This window comes from Heterocephalus glaber, unplaced genomic scaffold, assembly GCF_053883595.1.
Source record: "Heterocephalus glaber isolate CG9 unplaced genomic scaffold, H.glaber_assembly_v1.0 deba00001572, whole genome shotgun sequence".
NCBI classification, from domain to species: Eukaryota; Metazoa; Chordata; class Mammalia; order Rodentia; family Bathyergidae; genus Heterocephalus; species Heterocephalus glaber.
Window position 1 is genome coordinate 867,200 of NW_028258357.1, and position 22,700 is coordinate 889,899.

Sequence of the window (22,700 nt, forward strand, 5' to 3'; positions counted from 1 at the left end):
TCCCTTACCATGTATCATTCTTTAATATAACTTGTATTTCATTTTATATATTGTAAATTGTGTCCCAACTAGAATAGTGGAAGTTTCCTGAGGGTAGGGATTTGGGACCTTTCGGTTTATTACAGTATCCCCAGTTATAACAATAGCACATAACACATAATAGCTCATCAAGAATAATTCCTAATAATTGATTTGTACCACATGGGTTTTTCTTCATCTACTGTGACATAGTCTGGGTGATTTCTATTCCCTACTAACTCTCTGATTTCTATGTGAGAACCTCAGAAGCGATATACTTGTCCATTTCATTCATGTCCTTCTTTCAAAAAAAAAATTTGTGGACTAGGAAAAATTGTTTAAATTTTCTTCAGTATGTGTCAGTATTTTTCATGTATAAAAGAATATTCCTTTTTGCCCTATTGCTTAGGAGTCAGATTAAATACAATAAAAAGTGCTTAGCATTTTACATAGCATAATTTGTATTTGAAAAAAAAATGTCTATTAATTCTATTCCTTTTTTCCCCTTCACAATAGAAGTTTGAAGAAAAACTCATTTGGATAATGTTACAGTTTATATCTAGATGTTCCCCCCCAAAGCCTCATACACTCATAGGTGGGGCTGTTGGGCTGTAATTGGATTGTGGGAGTGTGATACACATCTGTGGATTAGTCCACTGATGATTATATAGCAAATGTGGTGTTGGGAGGTGAAGTCTGGTTGGATGAAGTGGGTCACTGGGGCGTGGCCTAGAATGGTTTATCTCCCTTCCTCCTCCCTTGATCTGTCCTTGCCATGTTGTGAGCCACTTCTCTACCATGCCTCTTTGCTATGCTGCTGCTGTGTCTTGGAGCCAGTCAACTATGGCCTGAGACCTCTACAAATTGTGTGCCAAAATAAACTTTTCCTCTTTTAAATTGGAGGTGTGGGATATTTTGTTCCAGTGAGGAGAAAAGTAACTAAGACAGGTAATATTTCACTGTAATAGGCAATAAAAGTACTGTAAGGTTTGGCCTTGAAAAAATGGAAGTTTCTCTATTAACTTCTAATGTGATATTAGATAACTATGCCAATCTGGCATTCCTTATACCCTCCAGTATCTTGCCATCATTTTCCTGGTTGTCAATGATCTAAAGAAATTGTACTGGTGATTTGCTGAGCATTTTATGTTTCTAAGGTTAGACATGTTTGTAAAGATTTGTTTCAATAAAGCTTCCAATTCTCTTCTTCAAAGAGAATGTTTTTATTTGTTTAATGTAGCTATTTCCCAATCACCACATGACATCTGGATTTCCTGTCTCCTAGATAACTCCTAGGCAGTTAATTATAGCCTTGGTAGTGTGAAGCAGATGTTTTTAGAACATTTTTGCAAAGGGGCTTTGGGAGTCCTTAGGATTCCATTTAAGGACTACAGTATGTCTGGGGGCATTCTCTAGCTAAGATCCTATTCTGCATTTAGACCATCTTGAGAAAGGGGTTGTAGCACATTTGTATATGTTGGTATGCAGATGGATCAGACTTTGGCTCCCAAGATATTCAGAGGAACAAAGAGAGGAAACCAAAGTATTCATCATGGTGCTTTCTCATTCTACATTTGTCCTCATTATTACTTTATTTTGGTTGGGTTCCTAGGCACTGCAGTTTTGTCTGATTTTATCATCCACACATTGCTTGCTATAATCCCTTTTGTATTACCCTAAATGACTATCAAAATAATGTCAACAAGAAACTTTCATTACTAATCTTCAAAGGATAAACTTTAAAAATTTTAAGTAACATGAATGGATAATCCTACTTAGTTCCCTTAATATCTAGAGTCCAATTAATTATATAGAAAACTAAGTTTCAAAGTTGTCTTTTTTTGTTGAGTACTGGGGATTTAACAGGGAGTCCTTGCCCCAAGCTACATCCACAGCCTTTTCTTATTTCTATTTTGACTCGGTGTCTTGTTAAGTTGCCTGGGCTGGGCTCCATCTTGTGATCCTCCTACTTCAGTTTCCCAGAATGGTGGGATTACAGGTGTCCACCACCATGTCTGGCTCATAACTGTCTTACAATCATAAAATAACAAAACAACTGAAAGTTAAAAGATTATGAGTAAGCAATCACTATATAAAGAAGCTTAAGAATCTCTGGAGGTGTGGATGTCAACTTACTTAGACAGTGACTATTGACAGTGCTTTGGTTTACCAATAGTCACTGTCTAAGTAAGTTGACATCCACACCTGCAGAGATTATTTTCATCTCCTCTGCCCACACTCCTCTTCTCCCAGTGGGATAAGAAGAACAGAGGGTTGATATCATTTACAGGAACCTACACTGAGATGGGATGAACTATGGTGAGGTTTGAGGTTTGTTGTTTTGAGGCATCTTTTGTTTGTTTTTCTTTTAGGTGGCAGGTTCCAGAGCCAGTAGTGGGCACTAGATTTATTGGTGATTCACTTGTAGATTCTGGAACCATAAATTAACAAGAAGTGGAGACCTCATGATGTTAGGAACTGTAGAGAATTCGAACTCCCAATGATTGGAGCAGAAATTATTTGACAAGAAATAATTTCAAAATAGATTAACCCTAGTAGCTACCTCCCAGCAGTGTTGAAAGGGAAGCATCTCAAATGAGCCGTTTCCTCTCCTAATATGTTCTGGAAGCTTCTGTACCTGTGCATCTCATGTACCTTCCTTCAAATAGCTCTTTGCACAAGCTTATTTCTTGTTATCACTTCTACTTCTGTCGTTCACATCAGTTTTAAAGGAGAGCTGAGGTGAATAGTAAACATTTTCAAAAAGTCAGAAGAGAAAAGTTCTGTTAATCCTTCCAACCACCTGGGTATCTCTCTATATTTTGATTGTTCTGTGAGAAAAATGGAGGGGAGCATTCCATGACTATAGAATACCATTTCATAAAATAGCTCCTCCCCTATTTTTGTCAGGATATAAAACTATGTTTTAAACTCTGTTAAAAAAATGAGATCCTCTGCTTCTGGTTACTTGGTGATGAACCTCAGCAGTGACCATGTGGTTTATCATCTTCACCAGTATAGTGTGATTTAGGAACTATATTTTAAAATTCAGGAGTTCATCTTCTGTTATTGATGTCAGATGAGCCACCATCCATAAATATGTGAATAATAGACTAAATTACTCTGGAAGGTGAAGAACAGTAATAAATTCTTCCCATCCTTCTAAAGTGATATAAATGTATGATAATGGTAGAGATCATGGTAGAAGGAATACCTTTTGCATACTTAGAAAGATGGATGTTATTAATTTTTTGGATTGTATTGGATATGGTTGGTTTGGAAGTAAGTCCCTTGGGTGTATGTTTTCTGTATTTTGTGCATATAATTTAAGCATATAATCCCCAAACTTTTCACTATCATTATCCTCTTATTCTGGCCATCCACACATAATGCATCTCTAAAAGATTGTTTACCTCAAATATGTATTTATGAATACCAAACATATTCTTCCCTAAAAGTAATCACTTTCAGAACTTATGGTTATCAGGTAACACTTTGCCTTTCTGTGTTTTAGAGCTTCAAAACCTTCAGGCATAGGAAAATGGAACCACTTGATAAATTCAGCTTGAGATACAGGATTTCTAGGCAAGTGTAGTTCTTAGAAAATCAGAGCATAATATTTTTCATTTATATATTTTTAAGTCTTTAGGCTATTTTTCCAGAGAATAAGAAATATTTAGCACACAGCTGTAATTTACAAAGATAAACATTATGACTATTGGTGGTCCATCAATCCTTCAACTGCCTAGAAGGTATAGTGAGGGCTAAAAAAAAAAAGACAGTAGAGACTTGAGTAATTTCAAGTATATGGAGGGTTGGGGGGAGGGGGGGAGGTCAGTGACTCAGATTGGGCAAAGACAAAGACACTCCAAGATTGCCACCATTTATTGGGTTCATAGGGAGTATCAAATGTCTCAGAGGGTGGTGGCAATCCTATGACTATGAGAATCTTAGGTCCTTGAGGAGCTTATGTTGATTAGGATGGTGAGATGAGCAAACTGTTCTTACAACAGTAGGTGGGATGAGTTACCTGATAAGGAATTTGCCTTTTCCCAGGTGAAATCTTTCTCTTTTTGTATTACTACTGAGTTCTTAAAGAACCAGGATATCTTCAGCTGATGTAATCTTGCCCTTGAGCGTTACAGCATCAAGGGACTTTTGAAGCCTCAGACAGCCCTAATGATAATTTAATTGTGAAATGATTCCCCCCCCAAATTATATATAGAGAATGCCTTTTGACCTATGACTTTAAGTGCCTCGAGGAAAACAAATCTTCTAGTGATCTTTCAGTTTTTAACATGCATTGAAGAACATACATGGTCACAAAATTCTCCATTCTTTATGTCTTCTGACTTACCACTGGGAACATTAGAATAGCCTTTCTTTAGAAGAGAAGTTATTTCCTTTAGTAAATAAATTATTCTAAGTGTGTATTCTTGAGATTTACAACTGTGGATATATTGTGAATTACTAGATTTTTTTAACTTTTAAATAATACATTTTAAACTTCTAAATAATACATCTGCACTATTCTGAATGCAATTATGAGTGAATTCTGAGACAAACTATTTGGGTTATATATGCATGCACTGAGAAACATTATAATTCCACATGGAAACATTAAGTGATAAATCATGTATCTTTCTCCAGAGACCGGATCCCCAATTACAGCATCATGTGTTGGACTAGGTAACTCTAAAACACCTCCACCAGGGCAAGCAGGAAAATCTGTTCCAGGATATAATGGTAAGAAATGACTCTGGTAATTTGAAATATGAAATGTTAATAAATTTGGTATTTTCTCTCTATACTGTATACTATACTGCATAAAACAAATGAGGTGCTCAATAAATACATGAATAAATGAATGCCTTGTGGTAAAAAAGGATGCATTAATTTTTGCTATCAAAAGTAATAGTGTGGCCTTACAGGGGCATTTTCTAAATGGCTGTGATAGCCAAGAAAATATCATTTTATAAGACATTTAAAGAAAATGTGTATGAAATTACTATGTATGGAACACATGCTAAGTGCCCAATACTTATTACATCATTTCATTTAGTCCTGAAGTATATTTTATTGAGAGATACTATTGTCATTTAGAAATGGGTAACTCAATTCTGACAGAAACTAAAAAGCTTTCCTAGGCTAGCACAACTGGTTAGATCTTCTAGACAATGAAAACCATTGTGTTTAATTTTGTTTGCTTCCTTGCTTGTATTACAAAAGCTGCAGTTTCTTCCATAACACATACTACCTTTTAATTTAAGAATGATGACAAGGCTTTGAACCTTGTTGGCTAAAAATAAATAAAAAGGGAGTAAACATTCTAAAAGAAAACATTTCTTTGATGTTAGCTTTATGTGACAGACATCATTTCAATATTTGTTCTTAAATTTATAGAAGTGATCATAAAAGTTGTCATATTTCTAAATAGAGGCAATGATTTTGTACATATTCTAGGACTGCTGAATTGTAACACTGCACAGCAAAGCATTAAAACACTACCAACAAAGAGAAGGTTGGAATTAAACCTTAGCTAGTAGTGCTCCTTATGCTTAACAGGGGCCAGAAGAACTGATTTGATTCAAACCCACACATTCATTTTACAGTCAAGAAAAATGAGTCACAGAGGTTATGCGATTTATATAAGTCACAAGGTTTAGTTTAATAGATTAATGAGAAAAAGCCAGTTTCAGGGAACTGAGTGTGATTCTTAATGTGTTACCTATTTGCATATAAATTACAAAAATTTAGAGATTTATCTTTTATCCTCTAATATAAAAACATTTTATTTTCCTTCTTGGACAATGTCTAGTTAAAGTATAGATTATTTAGTTTAACCTAGCAGATATATTTATAGAAAGGCACTTTAGATTTTTTTGTGTAGGGCAGATTCTTTTTATTTTTCTGTGAAGTGACTTCTCTAGCCATGGATAGGTGAACCTAGCTTTAGTGAAATCCTGCATTTGAACAGTTCATTCATCCTGTTTTTTTAATTGGAAAAATTGCTTTTGTGTTGAGACATTTTTAGGGGTGCGGATTGTGAGAGATCTTAAATGCATTTACCCTTTAGTATTTCAGTTCCACTTTTATATCTAGCTGTAAGAAAGAGTTAAACTTTGATGCCTCATGGAGCTTCAATTCAGAGGTTTCTTTGTGCAATAGCTATTGGTTTTAGACAGGACAAGTTAAGCTTCTATAACTGAAAAACTAGTCAATTTATGGTTGATAATACTTATGTTTTGTGGTTATTAAGATTCAAAACCATAATATACTATTCAATGTTATTATAAAAAAAAGCAAGATACTTTTGTGGAAGGGAATAACTCTGTGTAAAGAAGCACTAAATGTAATATAATAATTTCAAATTCATTGAGTACTGTGGCAAACTTGTCACTTTATATACATTTCTCCCCCAAACAATTATTAATGCCAACACAATAACAAGGGAATCCATCTCTCAATGTAGACAGAAAAACTGAGAGGTAGTAGAAAATTCCCAGAAGCACATAGTAATTTGGGCAATGTCCTGGGTTTGGGGAAAACAAAAGATGAAATAAGCATGGCCTCCAACTTTAATAAACTTACCTAGTGAGATACAGATATTTATAACTTTCCTAATAAGTGTCAAAATAGTGTTTTATAATGAAATGCTCCAGGAACACCAGGAAGGAGCAATTCATTTCACCCCACTGGGGACAATATCCTCTTCTAGCTGTTTACAATGGAATTACCTGGATGAATGGAGCCACATAAAGAATCTATTAAAGCCTAGATGATGATGATTTATCTTCATGTCTAGTTTGCAGTAGCAGTTACTGAATGTGGATACAAGCTTTGATGTAAACACATTCAAGATTTTACTAAAATAGAACCAAAAGCATTGGGATAATGTTTGGAAGATTAAATGTACCTAATTGAAATCTAAGTAGATATTTAGCTTTTCATACTTTTAAATGCTTTGTTTTTATTGTGTATAACCTTTTTGATGCATTTTAAAACAATTTTCATTAATTTTTAATAAATGAACAGAGTTTTTAAACATTCTTTCCTGAATGGAAGGCTGTAAATGGACAAGAGTAGATCATAAAATTATCGGCATGTATGAAATACAATGTATTTAAGGAAGATTCAGAAAGAAAATTTATGATCTTATTAGGAATCAAACATATGCACACTTTGTATGTTTGTAAGATGTTTTTAGCTTTTTATATGTATCTATGGCCTCATAAGAATTAAAAGATTACTTTTTTAAGCTAGAGTTTTTGTCATTGAATATTAAAAATATGGGAAATTTTAATATATGCTTTTAGTCAAATTTCTATTTATTCACGTTCTATTTTGTAGTTATGATTTTGGATGACAACATGCAAAAATTGAAGGCTCGATGCTTAGGAAATATTGTGGTAAAGTAAGCAAAATTTTCAATGCTATCATTTAAAAGGAAGAAGTGTTATGTTACAGGGCCATGGGGTAATTGCATTGATAGTTACAAGAAAGGAGGTTGCAGAATGAACTTATGTGTTGTTTGAGAATTGTACCAATTCTGTTGTGATTGACACTTGGGAGCACTATATAATATAGAAAACTTAGATACGATTCTTTCTTTTTAAAATTTTTAAAATTAATTTTATTGGTACATTTTAGGTATGCAATATAATGACATTCATCATTGGAAATTTGAACCTTTACATAATCTCTCTTGGTTCTTATTTTTTCCCCATTCCCCTGCCCTCCCTTCAACCCCTCCATCCCTCCTTATTTATGATGACTTTGTTTCCATTTTTTCATTTTCTCATATAATTCTATACCCATCTTTCCTTTCCCCTACCCCTCCCACTTTGCCTTCCCCTTTGCCCCTTTTCTTCCTATTTCACATTATCTATTATACCTTTTAGTCCTTATTTACACTTTCAGTTTCTCACACTAGAGAAACTATTCGGTATTTACACATGTGTGTCCTATTTATTTCACTTAAGAGTATGGCCTCAATGTGGATCCACTTAGCTGTGAATGTCTCTAATCTCTCATTTTTTATGGCTGAGTAGTACTCCATTATATATTTTAAAAAAAACATTTTCTTTATCCAGTCTTCAGTTGATGGGCAATTGGGCTGCCTCCAAATTTTAGCTATTACAAACTGTGCCACTGTAAACATGGGTGCAAATATATCACTGTGCTATGATTCTTTTAATTCTTTGGGGAAGATACCCAGCAGGGGAATAGCTGGGTCAAATGAGACCTCTAGGCATCTCAAGGTCTGTGAAGTATCCTGCTAGAACTTTAATTGAGATTGCATTGAATCTGTGTAGCAGTTTTGGAAGTATGGCCATTTTCACTATGTTGATTCTTCCTACCCAGAAGCAAAGGATGTCTTTCCATTTTCTGATATCATCTTCAATTTCTCTCTCCAGAGTGCTATAGTTTTCAGAGAAGAGGTCTTTGATTTCTTTTGTTAGGTTGATTCCTAGTATTTCAGGTTTTTGGATGCTATTGTGAATGGAATTTTTGCCCTATTTCTCTTTCAATGAGTCTGTTTTTCGTGTCGAGGAAAGCTATTGATTTTTGTGTGTTGACCTTGTAACCAGCTACTTTACTAAATTTGGTTATTAAGTCTAGGAGACTTTTGGTGGAGTTCTTGGGGTCTTCTTATAGATTGTCATTTCATCTGCAAATAATGACAATTTGACTTCTTCACTTCCTATCTTTATTTCTTTTATTTCTTTCTCTTGTCTAATTGCTGTGGCTAATGTTTCCAAAACTATATTGAACAGGAGCGGTGATAGTGGACATCCTTGTCTTGTTCCTGATTTTAGTGTGAAGGATTTCAGCTTTTGACCATTTAGTATGATATTGGCTATTGGTTTTTCATAGATGGATTTTATCAAATTGAGGTAGAGACTGTCTATTCCAATTTTTTGTAGGGTTTTTATCATAAATGCATGTTTGATTTTGTCAATTGCTTTTTCTGCATCTATTGAGATGATCATATGGTTTTTGCCTTTGGCTCTATTGATATAGTGTATTACATTTATTGATTTGTGCGTGTTGAACCATCCCTGCATCCCTGAGATGAATCCCACTTCATCAGGGTGTATGATCTTCCTGATGATCTTCTGCATTCTATTTGTTAGAGATGCGATTCTTAAAAAACATGTATCTTGCAAAATTTGAATAACTTTTTTCTGATTATATAAGTAATATATAGATGATAAAAATAATTTATATATCAAAATATAAATAAATAAACTTTCTATACTCCTACATCTCAGCAATACAATGTTAATATTGTAATATACCATCTTGAGCTGCAAAATAATGTTTTCATCAAGGACAGACTGTGTATATGCAGTCAAATGCTCTACCATTGAGCTATACCCCCTGGGCTGGGTATATGATGACACTACTATCAGTTTGTGTTGAGACTGAAAAATTTCTCCATCCTAGTGACACTGTCATACTCACTAGTGTCATAGTCGCATAGTGTCAAACCCACTGTGTTGCTAGTCTTATGCAAGTATATAGCACATACAATCATGCACCATACATAATACTGACAATAAACAACTGTTACTAGCGTATTTATTATATTGTAGTTTTTATCATTATTTTAGAGTGTAATGCTACTTACAAAGAAAAATTTTACTGTAAGTTATGTGGTGTTTTATGCTGACAATTGCTCATACTCTCATGTTTATCATGTCTATTAATTGAGTCAAAAGGCCACACCAAGTGATTGACTTATACACTCTAGGTTTGTGTAAAAACACTTTATTGATGTCCACACATCAGCACATATCCCATCATTAAGTGACATGTAACTGTATTTGATTGTCAATGTTTTAACAAACATTTTACATTGTTGAATCAATTAAATATTTTTGGGGGCACATTACATACTGTTTTTTCTTGATCCTGTCTCAGAGAAGTTTTGTTTCTGAGAGGCTAGGGGTTAAACCCAAGGCCTTACACATCCTAGGCAAATAGGCTACTACTGAGCTAAGCATTTATAATGTTTTCTCTGTCCTTTAGAAATAGTCCTTTCCATTGTTGGTCTTTTAGTCCTTTTTGAACATGTATGAATATAAATTATATCATATTGAATATCTTTTTGATTTTGTCTTTTCTTCTTTTCTAACAACTGCTATTGTATTAAATAGATTTCCAAATGGGTAGTTAGTGAGTCAAAATTTAGTATATTATAATTTCTTGACTCACCAAATATCATATTTTGTTAATATTTTTTGTCATTATTTAATTGACCAAAGTCTTAAAATTTGTTTGTTTGTTTGTTTGCTTTTAAAATTCCTTATTTTTTTATTCCTGGTCCCACTTCCACAATTTACAGGACAATATACCCAATGTAATAAAAAGAAAAAGCTACAACAAATAAAAGACATCAGAAATGTTCATCTAATTGACACTACGTTACATTAATCCATAGCTGCACTTTTTGCAAATGTGGCTATGACAGTCCTGAACCGGAAGAGTTTCCTGTTTAAGCTGCAGTAACTTTTCTGACTATGGACCATCATTCTTTTCATGGCAGATTTTTTCATTTCTTCTAATGCATTTGGGCCAACTGTTTCAAAGTAATCTGCAGCTTTCCTGAAAACTCCTTGCTCTCTTTCCTGCTAAGAACTCTAGTCTTTTTCAAAAACCTTCTGCTACTATGTCCACCACTTCCACCACCAGATCCATAACCACCACCACAGGGACCGCCAGGGCTTCTTCCACCAAAACTGCCCCCCTTCATGGGTCTATAATTTGACTGCTGTTGTCCATTATAATTTCCAAAATCATTATAGTTTCCAATACCACCATAGCTGCCACCACCAAAATTTCCTCCTTCAGTAACCATCATATGCTCCTCCATGACCACCCTATCCACACCTTGGTTTCCATATGCTGATCCACCACCAGCATATCCTCCTCTACTAATGTAACCAGAACCACTGCCGTGGCTGCCAATATCACCTCCACATCTATTATATCCACCATCACCTCCTCCATAGCTACCTCTGCTGCCACCTCCTCCATCACCATAGCCTCCTTTTCCACCAAAGTTTCCACCACAGCCAAAATTCCCTCCACTACCTCCAAGTTTCCTCCACGACCCATAGTTGTCAGATCCACTTCCATGACCTCTTTGTGATCCACTGGACTGCATCTCTTGTTTAGAAAGGGCTTTTTCACTTCACAATTATGCCCATTATAGCATGGTATTTTTGAGCAACAATTTTATCAACTGTATCATGATCATCAAAAGATACAAAAGCAAATCTCTTTTTCTCACTCTGCCTGTCTTTTATAACTTCGATGGTTTCAATCTTGTTATACTTTTCAAAGTCATCTCTCAAACTATAGTCTACTGTATCTTCTTTAATATTTCCAACAAAATTTTCCTTTACTGTTAGATGGGCGCCAGGCTTTGTTGAATCCTTTCTAGAAACAGTTCTCTTTGGCTCCACTATACACCCATCAGCTTTGTATGGTCAAGCACACATTGATCCATCACCTCTGCAATGCAAGAGTAAGTCAAAAAATGAAAGCCCTGGAGCATTCTGTTTGGGCACCTCTCATCACCACACAACCTGCAAGTGTGCCCATTTCTCCAAATGTTCTCTTAAACTCTTATCTGTAGTTTCAAAGCTCAGACCACCAATAAACAGCTTCCCCCAGTGCTCTAGTTCTTTAAAATCATGACTCTCCTCCTCCAGGAGTCAGGGAAGGCCCGAGTTGGGCTGCAGGGTGACCAGGTGACAGTTTTATCTCCATTCTGATCCTGGACTCACCTCTTCTAACTCAAGTTCAATATGGACCCAAAAGTGATAAAGTTTGAAGTGAAAATATTTAAATTTACTTTGATTTAAGCCACAATTTAAAATTGCTATGCTATCTGAAATGAAACTTAAGTTGGGGACCAAACAATATGTGATATTTAAGCAATTGATACAGATTGGTTTATCACCTCGGATTCTTGTTATTTTTTTCACTTCTTTACTAATATGGTTTAAGTGGCAGAATTTACCAGAATAAGCTGCTATAAATAAAGATCATTATATGTCAGGTCTTAAAAAGGATTTGCTGTTTCATTTATTGCTATTAAATGTCAAAAGAACTCTTAGTACTTCACATTCTCAGATTGGTATAAGATTGCCTTCCTTTAATATTTTAAATGCTATGAAATTTACAAGTAAAGCAGTAATAAAGAGATATTATTTGAAGTAAAGATATTTTAATTTTAGAAAAATTTAACAAAAGACAGTGTGGTATATTTTCCCCTACTCATGTTTTCAGTAAGCATGTAAACTCTATATTACATTTTTAAAATCTCAATTTTAATACAACATATTCAGAAAATAAGAAAAATTAAATATTGAAGATACCATTTGTTTTCATGTTTCTCTGAATTGTTATCCATATTTACATAGAACAGGTTGAAACATAACCTTTTAGGGGAAACAAAACAGGGTAAGGGAGAGCTTGGTAATGAAAATAATAAAAATATGACTGTGGGTGGATGTTTTAACTTGCTTAGCAAAACACATGGTTTTTGAGAGCTTTTAAAAGCACTCTAGCAGCATACACTTTTATATAACCTAACTCTAAGTGAGTCATCTATACATAAGGCAATTCTTTTAAGATCCCAGAGGTGGCATTTGATGCCAGCACAATTTTAAACCCCTCATGGGGTTCTGTCATTCTAATTATGGGTGGGTTTGCCCTATATCTATTCAGAGATAGTAAAAAATAGCAATATTCCAAATAAACTATAATAATTTTCCTTGTGGTCATTCGTGTTATTTCAAGTCCTTGAAAGTAACACAACTCTTGCCTTTAAAGTGCTCCATGGTCTATATTTTCACTGATTCAGAATTATTTTCTTCTCTCCATATTCCTAAGTCCTATGGTTTATTGTATGGATCAAGGGCTCTGAGATTCCATTATAAATTATGGGGATGCAACATGTCAAGACCTGTGGCAGAATTTGATTCCTCCTTTTGGCTAATAGTGAAGTTAGATATTTGAAAACATCATGAGAATATCATATGTGTGTGTGTGTGTGTGTGTGTGTGTGTGTGTTCAGAAAAAAAAGATTCTCTCCAGAGAGAAAAGCTCTTGCAAGGCTTTCTTTTTAGGACTCATTTTTATCTATAAAAGAAAGGACTTCCTTTTGAACCCCTCATGGCCAGTAGCCATTTCATTCTAATCTGTCAGTCTAATGGCATTTCAAGAATTTCAGTGGCTCCTTGTACTATCTGTGGGATGTGTTCATATTAACATTTACTAGTAAGACTTCTTGATGTAGATCCATGTTTAGAAATAGTGATATAGGGAAAAAACAAATGAACAACTAAACTTCTTGATAAATTCAGTTTTTCCCACCTGCTTTGTCATAGTATTCTGAAAATGATTTCTTTCCTCTTCTGCGGAAATCTCTACATGAAAGTAGTTTTTTTGTGATTCTTAAACTATTATAGGCCCTAGGTCATAATAAATAGGAATTGTACAGTTTTAGTGTCTTAGAAAATGGCTTGCATTCGTAGAACTTACCTTTCTAGTGGAAGAGAAAACTTCATGTCCATTTGGACGTTAGATAATTCTTTTGATTTTGAAGCCTACTTCAGGCAGTTAATTTAGGGGGAAGTTATCTGAGTTGCTATGAATACAAAACACTTGTGAATTTTAGAAGGCGCTCCTATAATTGCATGGAGAGCTCCAAAGTGCAGAAATAAAACTATGAGTCAGTAATTTCCAGGCAACAGCGAACAGAGCATGAAAGAAAATTTTAAGTGCAATTGCCTTTCTCAGTACCACAGGGCTCACTGTTATTAAATCCATAGGTCTCTGGAGCCTGCTCTCTGCTAGTCACATTTTTCTGAACAGATCCACTGTTGCTGTTGAAAGTGTGGCTTACCCAGCCCCTTCTGCAGTCTGTTGACCTGTGCCCTGCAGCAGTGGTGGGATGTAAGGACCTCTGTGGAATTATCCAAGTGGCTTTTACTTTACTATCTGGCTATTTCTCATCCCCCAGATATTAAGCTTTTGGTTTTTAATGTTGTTTGTTCACTTCACAGCTTCAGAGCAGGAATTCAATCACTGTGCCAACATCTTAGAAGCAAGCTAGGATATCTTTCTTTTTATCCAGGAATCCTTAGAGTACAATGAAGCATGTCACATATAGTCCTGCTCCTTTGTAAATCTCATATGCAGATTTTATTGTAGGCAGCACTATAAGGTAGGCAAGGAGATGAATGTCATCCTCATTCTAGACGTGAGAAAATAAGCACCATTAGTAATTACACAGCTAGAGTTTATATTACTAACAAGTCTTGTCTGCTCAGAGAAAAAGAAATTATGGCTTAGGCAGTTTTTGCGAGACAGATAAAAAGTAACTTTGTATTAAAATCTAAAAATCTCATCTGAAGAACTGAAAGTGCAATGTTGGGGTTTAACTCTAGAATTCTCTAGGGAACAGGAGTATGTCTTTAATGTGTTTCTGAAGCTTAGGGATTCTTGAAAGACAGAACATACAGACAATCCTTTGCTTGGTGTAGAAGCCATCTAGGAGTTTTATAGTTTACATCAGTCAAAAATGTGATGGACATTTTCAACCAGGATGATGGACATTTTCATCCCTCTGTCTCTAAAGATTTGTCAGCACCCTGACCCCTTCCACCTGTATAGGTAGCCCTGCTGTCTAGTTGCTTTTCTTCTCCCTGAGGATGGTTTCTTTGGAAAGGATTTTTTTCTAAAAGGAACTCCTGATGCACAAGTGGAGGAGTTATAACAAAAGTCTCCCTTTCACTCTGCTTGGAAGAATTGGGGAAGATATCGCAAGGTGGTTGCATTTGATTTTGAATTTGAAGGATGAGTATATCCATTCACCCGCACATGTCTTAGTATTTTCATATCTTCTCTTTCTTTCTGCCAGTTCAATGATTTTTCTGTTATTGTAACTTCATAAAAAGTTTTCTTTTTCTATAACTTCAGACGATCCCTAGTGTACCATTATTGCAGAAAGGAGAATTGTACTTGATGTTGGATTTTGGATAATCCTTGAGATAGCAGTAAGACAAATGGAAAACTACAAAATATCTCCTCTGTGTCATATACATGTTGCTTCCCTTCTCACATGTTTTCCTGTACACTGTGTATGTTTCATATATAATATATAATGTATGCCATATATATCATATATATATATATATATATATATAATAAATACTTCCAAATCTGGAAATTTTCTTTGTTTATGCTTAAAAAATGTATTATGTGGATCTTTCCACAGTTCTCTGTAGATACAATTTTCAGTACTGAGAGGAACAGAAAGCATTTCCTCTGTTTTATCTTATTATTTACCCATTACAGTCTCCTTTTTTATTTTCTAGCCTGATCTTCCATTAGATTTGTGAATAATGAAGTAGTTTTCTGGGAGAATTTTAAAAATTACTTGAGACACACACAAGTATCATTTCCAGCAATTCCACATCTTGAGTAAGAATGAAAACTTTTCTTACAAGAGCGTCTGTTAGAGCAGTTTTGCTACCTGCTGGAAAACATGCCTGGAAAACATCTTGAATATTTCTATTTTACTAGCTTAATCATGTAGATATCATTCGTATTATTCTCCCTTTCTATTTGTATTTTTAAAATGCTAAATTTCTTGATGTTCACTATATACTAGAATCTCCATATATCTAAGATCATGATTTATATCTATGCATTATTAATGCCTGGCACAATGTCTGAAAAAAATACCAAGCACAAAACAAACATTGAATGAATTCAGAAAATGAGTACAAGAGTTACTGCACATGTGAATGAATGAATGAATAAATTGAATAATTCCCCTGGTGTTTTCTCACTTTCATACCTTAGTCTTCTCTTCACTGGCTACTTACACTCAAGTATTCTCCATCCTGTATCAACCTGCCTCTCTGCATTAAACTACTCACAAACTTTTAAACAAAGTAGAGTCCATCCAACATTATTGCTGCTACTTACTTTCTTCATCTTGCTCCATCGTAAGCCCACCTGTCACCTGATCCCACCTGCTTGAAATTACAATTCTAAGACTATTCAAATTGTCATAACTACTGTTTCATTACTACGTAAAACCCATTCCCAAACACAATTTAACCTTCATTTGACCTTATTGAACACTTGACCATTACTAATACTTTTTTTTTGTGATTCCTTGGATACTATGTTCTCTTTGTTCCCATACATCTGTGATTTTCTTTTTCTTTTTGTTCAATGACATTTGTTCTTTAATCCTTCTTTAACACTCACTATATTTAACCTTTGTCTTCCATAAACCCCATCTGGGGATATATAATATATATATTATTAATAAATATATATATATAATCCCACCCCATCCTCAGTCTCATCTCTCTTGTGATTTGCATTATTCCAGATGTAGATTTCTTGGCATCTTATTAATGGCTCTCCATATGCCTATAATGCCCCAGGCTCCTCACTTTTAACATTTAAACCAAATTCTTTATCTCCACTTCTCCAAATTTCAGTATGCCACTTATTCTGAAAATAGTGCTTTTACTGCATTTATGATTCATGCATTTTTATCACCAGTGAAGTGGACTGAAAACTTCAGTCACCTTTAATTCTCTATTCTTCATCCCTTATACTTACTTTTCATCCTTTACTATGGCTTCCAGTTACCCAGCTCATCCACACAATATTCTTGGAACAAAGATCTGATTATGCAGATTCCTTCTTTAAAAAAATTTGATAATTCATCAGTATCACTTGCCTATTGTACTACCCAAGAAATATTTATTTTTATGTGCCTTTATTTATGTTTTACTTCAATGCTTAATAATGAGTTTTATCCTTTATTGAAAAATATTAAGGAGATGATTTAAAACAGAATGGTGAAGCAAAATTATTTGCATGCTGATTTAAAAGGATTACCATACAAAGTCACTTAAAAGAAACAGGAACCATTACCAGCTTCAGCCTGCAGCCTTCAAACAGATTTAATGATGAACAAAAATAGTAATAGGAGCAATAGCAACAAAACACTTGCCTTTCTTTACCTTTTATATTTTTAAGTTTAAAAAATGCTTTCATGCATTTATATAAATATATGAAATCAAGAAATGTTGATGTAGCATATTTCCTCTGATGTAGTGTATTTCCTATCATTATTACAATAGCAGTTACTGTACTATGACTTGGGGGCCAGGGATTTAGCTCAGTGGTTCTGCTGCCTGCCTCACAAGTGCAAGGACCTGAGTTTGATCCCCAGTACCAAAAAAAAAGGTATACATGGAAAAATTACACTACAACCCTACAATAATATGACTTGAGGAGGAAGTCTTCACCATAGCTCCTGGGAGGCTGAACATGGTGGAAATGGGGAACATCAGCTGCTCGCCTAGGAGACATCTTTTTTTTTTTTTGTGACTGGGTCTTGCTGTATAGTTTAGGCTGGCCTGGAACTCACAGTGTAGCCAAGGCTAGCCTTGAACTTGCTCCAATCCTCTTGCCTCAGCCTCCCAAGAGAGCTGGCTTTACAGGGATGTGGAACCACACCTGGTTACTCACATTTCTAGCAGTGTTTTTGTTTTGTTTTGCTTTGTTTTGTTTGCTTTTGCCCTACAGATGTGAGAGTAGAATTCTGATCCATGGTGGTCTAACACTGACATGGGCATCTGACCATAGCTTTTACCTCTGGTCCTATCAGAATTGAAAACACTACTTATGGAGAGGATGTGTGATGTCACCTTAGGTGGACAGTAGTTGTCTCTACTTCCTTGTCAGTTTTTTCTTGTGTTGTTTTGTTTAGCACCTGAATTGTGAGTCATCACTCCACTTAGTGATACTTTTTTATTTTATAAGGAAAGTTTTTGAAAGTTCTCAAGTTCTATGGTATCTAAAATTTAAAAGTATAAAATACGAACATTTTGTGACAAGAAAACAAGGAGAGTGATTGCCTTTTTCAGTAGTCACTTCCTACAGGGAATCAAGATAAGAATTTGTTCATTCATTATATAAACACAGACAGATAAGTCATAGATAAGTTGTATGGAGGGATATAGCCTTGTGATATGTGTAACACCTATTTGATACTATAAAAGAAGGAAGTATATGGAAAATTATTGAGAAAGAAAAGAAATGTGTTTTCCTTATTTTCTATATGTTCAAGATTTCCATGTAGTAAGGAGTAAGAAAATACATATTGCTGGGTAGTAAGAGGGAATAGAAAAATCAACAGGAAGAGGGATTTTACAGGGAGGGAAGCACATTGAGATAAAATTGTACACTGGATGCATAATTAGAACATTCCATTACACATACAGGAACAGGTGACAGTTAATTATCTTGACTCCTTAAATTTATTTTCTTATGCTGGAACCATTTCTCTTAGAAAGTGATTTAGTTATGCATTTTTAGTTCATTTTTGCAGATGTTAAGCTCCTTATTGAAATAGTGATCATTGCTAATGAGTGTTTGAATGCCAAATGTGTGTGCCTTTTGTTACTTTTCACAAACTCCAGCTGTTCTTCAATAATTGTGCTGTGACACGGTGAAGTATTTAGGCCTCAATTACACATAATATGTCCAGCAGATTAGGCCTACATTTTAGTATCATATTTGAATTGTAATTACCCACAACACTGGAAAAATAATAGTTCTAATCAATTTGTCTTTATTATCACTTTGTCATCATTTTAATTGCTGTGTTTTTACATAAGGTTGCCATTACCACCGGGGGCTTTTTCAGGACTCTGGAAGAATCAGGAAGCGTTCAAGCATTTATATTTTGAAAAATTTCCTGTAAGAACTTTAAAATATTTTAAAAAATTTTTCTATACTTCTCTATAACTTTAATCTATTTAATTGAGCAATTTGTTTCTAGAATTACGGATTAAAAAAACCTAACAGTTTCCCGTGCCAGTCTCCAGCTTTCATAGATAAGAACACCCAAATCATAAGCTAAAGGAGATATATATTTATATTATATATAAATATATATAGATTTCTCAGTTTCTCTTAACAGCTTTTCCTAAGCTCTCAAAAGTAGAATTTTTTGAGAGGGATTTTGCTAACTCCATTAAAAAAAAAATTATTATTTCACCCACTGGATTTCTCTGTACAGAGTGACAGAAACTACTTAGAATTACACACTGTCATTGAGATCACTTAATCTCCTCTACACCTGGTTATTTGAATAAAATTCATTTGATTTGTACAGAGTTGTATTTTTCCACACTTTTATCTCTTTTGACATCTTTTTCTAAATGTTCCCTGAGCTCTTTATTTTAAAGTTCCACTTGGGCTGGGGATTTAGCTCAGTGGTGCCACTGCCTGCCTTGCAAGCGCAATGACCTGAGTTCGATCCCTGGTACCAAAAATAAAATGAAATAAAATAAAGTTCCACTTAAGAATCAAGGTACAAGAAAAAGGCAGTTTTCTCAAAGCCCACCCTGCTGTCAGTGTCTTGGTTAACAAAGATTGTCTTGCTGGTTCACATTTTGCCATTTACCCATTACTACTCTATGTCAAGGTGAGGTGGCCTGTGCTCATATTAGCACTTCAGTGATGATACATGCCAAGGTCCCCCATCTTCTCTCTGCTGTCCTTTCACTTTTTTTCTTTTACATTTTTTTGTCTGAGAGTGATATTTTGACCTCATTATGCAGTAGGTAAAGAGGAATGGATGATTAAAATTTAATAAAAAAGCTATTCCAAGTATTTAGTATTCTGTCTTTATTATTTGTGAGTGAAAGACAACCTAATCAACTAGACAAATGACAAGAATTAAAACAGCTTCCTTTAGAAAGATGTCTCAGAGTAGAAATAACCTCAATAACCAAGACTAAATGTTCCCCTGATGGACTGTGGCAGGAAAGATTTGCCAGTCTGCAAGGCTCCAGTCACTCCAATCTATCCACCTGGTGGGCCACAGTTAAGACATCATGGTACTAATAAGATTAATTACAAACTGACAATGGCAAATAATTTGTGCATGTGATATTGACATGGTCACCTTTAACATTCAAAGCTCCAACAAATCCCCTCCAAGTCTCAATATGTGATTAAACTACATGAAGCAATTCTTTACTTTGTTACCCAACCTCAAGCCTCTCATCTGAGGCATTAATAATGGCATAGAAGGGGTAGGTCAGATAGGTGATACATGATGAAGTTGAAATTTGAACCAAAACAGCCCAGCTCTAGAATTCATTACCTTAATAATGACCATAGCAATTGCTATAAGAGCTCCAGCCAGAGTCTGTCCTGTACACCATTTTAGACAGGCTTTAAAGTATTCTTATAAGGTAGAGTAGTTCATTAGTTCATTTAACATACAAACATACTGAGTCTCAAAAAGGTTAAGAAACACATTGACTAGCCAGTGTTTGTGCTAAAACTGTTCTCATGATTGTAGGTATCAAAACGTCAGAAGCATTAGAGAAAGTAATATGTTTTTCTATTTCTTATTCTTCTTGATTCTTCATTCTGTTGTGATTGCTGGGCCAGCAAAGATATGCTACTTTAATTTAATTAAAAATTAAATTTCTTTCTTACTATTAAATTTCATTGAAATTTGAGTCCAGTCTTAACCTATGTTAATAAACTAGTGATTTATTGTGCAATTATTCATAGGAAGGCTTATAGTTTTAAAATTTAATACAATTAGAGAAAAACTTTATCAAAGAATTACTTTGTAATGCAAAATTATATTGGAAATACTGAGCTATTACTTCTCCATTAAAAAATGTAATTGAGTTCATAAACTTTACAAGTCTTATGTTCAAACACTTAACTTGCACATGTATAAGAATGCTTTATCTAATTCCTGGCTCTTAGAGGAGCAAAGAGATTCTAGGAAGATTTCAAAACCAAAATAATTTAACTTCAGAGTGTAGTTATAAAAAAGGCAAATAAATACAATAAATCTATTCCTATCACATTTTATATTATACCAACTTTAAAATTACATTATCCAACAATGCATGTTAATAAAACATTATTTATTCTTATTTTCAGGGATACTATGACACTATGGATGCTGGTTACATGGATGAAGAAGGCTATGTGTATGTTATGTCTCGAGTTGATGATGTCATAAATGTTGCAGGTCACAGGATTTCTGCTGGTGCCATTGAAGAGGTATTGATGAATATTGATACACTAGTTCAAGTAGTGTCCAGAAACAATGCTGAAGTGAAGAAATTTTGAAATTAAATTATCCCACCTGGAAAGTTACTGAGCCCTTCATATACAACAGAGGTGTCATTCATCCTATATCTCTGTATTCTCACTTTCTTCTAGGTAGATTTTTAATATTCTTCTCTATCCTAAACAGTTCATGTATTTGTTCTTATTATTTTGTGCTACTGTGTTTGAACTCATGGCCTTCAAACTGAACTATATTCCCAATCCATTCTTTTGTTTTTTTAATACGAGACCCTATATATATTTAATTCCTGCTACTTACTAGTTGACTGTAGGTTATTGATTTACACACACACACACACACACACATATATATGTATATATATTTAACCATTACAACAGATAGGATGAGTAACAATTTCAACATTGCCAAAGAATTTTCTCACATCATCTCTGTATTCTGCCCCTGGTAACTGCTGGCCACTCTGTTTTTTAATCTGTTCCTATGTTTTTGCCTTACCTAGAATGGCATATAAATGAAATAATACACTACTGAAATCTTTTGACAATGTTATTTCACTTTAAAAAATCCGAGATACATCCAAATTGTTTTATATCAATAGTTTGCCCTTTTATATTGTTGTGTTGTAATCCATCTCGTGGCTTTCTAAAAGAGCTTATATATCCATTCACTCATATGAGGAGTGTGAGTTGTTTCTAACTCTGAGCAATTATAAATACTAGCATTGTATACATTCAAGTACAACATTTTGTATATAACTTGTTTCCCTTCTCTAGGCTCTAGTGTATCTGTTAGGTTGTATGATAGAAATACGTTTGGGTTTATAAGAAACTGCCATACTGTTTTCCAGGATGGCTGTGCTATTTTACATACCCACTAGAAGTATCTGAGAGTTCTTATTTCTTCCTGTTCTTTCCAGAAATTCATCTTGTCCCATTTAAACCATTCTAAAATGTGTATAATATTTCATTACACTTTCAATTTGCATTTAAGCATTTAAATGCATTTAATTTGCATTGACCATTTTTTCACGTTTATTTTCCATCCATATATCTTCTTTAGTGAAATATCTAATAAATTTTACATATTTTTTTTTGCTCTTCAACTTTGAAGGCTCTTTACATATATTGTATTTTCCTTTGTCTGATAAGTCTTTTGCAAATATTTTTTTAGTTTGTGGCTTGTGTTTTCTTTCTTTTCTGTATCCTCTTGATAAAAAGGATTTTTTCCCAGTATTTTTTTCTTTTACCAACAATTATTTTCAGTTCATATTTAAGAAATTTCTTCTAAACCAATGTTGCAAAGATTTTTTTTCTTTTTGTTTTCACTTAAGAGTTTCATAGTTTTAAGTATATATTTAATTTTGTTATTGTTCACTTTATATTACTTTAAATTTACATTTTCTTAAATTTTTATACCTAGTGCAAGTGCACATTGATAATTATTTTTTAATGGATGCCAATTTTTCCAGCTTCACTTGTTAAAAAGATTGTCTTTT

General features: G+C 34.2%; 1 protein-coding gene and 1 pseudogene across 3 annotated transcripts in view; one reads left to right on the forward strand and one right to left on the reverse strand.

The window, feature by feature from the left end:
• Positions 1 to 22,700, forward strand: part of Acss3 (acyl-CoA synthetase short chain family member 3) — a 197,894-nt gene that overhangs the window by 157,046 nt on the left and 18,148 nt on the right. For all 3 annotated transcript variants that reach the window (XM_087192557.1, XM_004867522.4, XM_087192556.1), the window contains exons 10-13: positions 4,669 to 4,764; positions 7,369 to 7,432; positions 18,753 to 18,834; positions 21,052 to 21,174. In XM_087192557.1, the coding sequence (XP_087048683.1) occupies positions 4,669 to 4,764; positions 7,369 to 7,432; positions 18,753 to 18,834; positions 21,052 to 21,174 (365 nt within the window). The remainder of the gene's footprint in view (positions 1 to 4,668; positions 4,765 to 7,368; positions 7,433 to 18,752; positions 18,835 to 21,051; positions 21,175 to 22,700) is intronic.
• Positions 10,540 to 11,799, reverse strand: LOC106007930 (heterogeneous nuclear ribonucleoprotein A3 pseudogene; annotated as a pseudogene).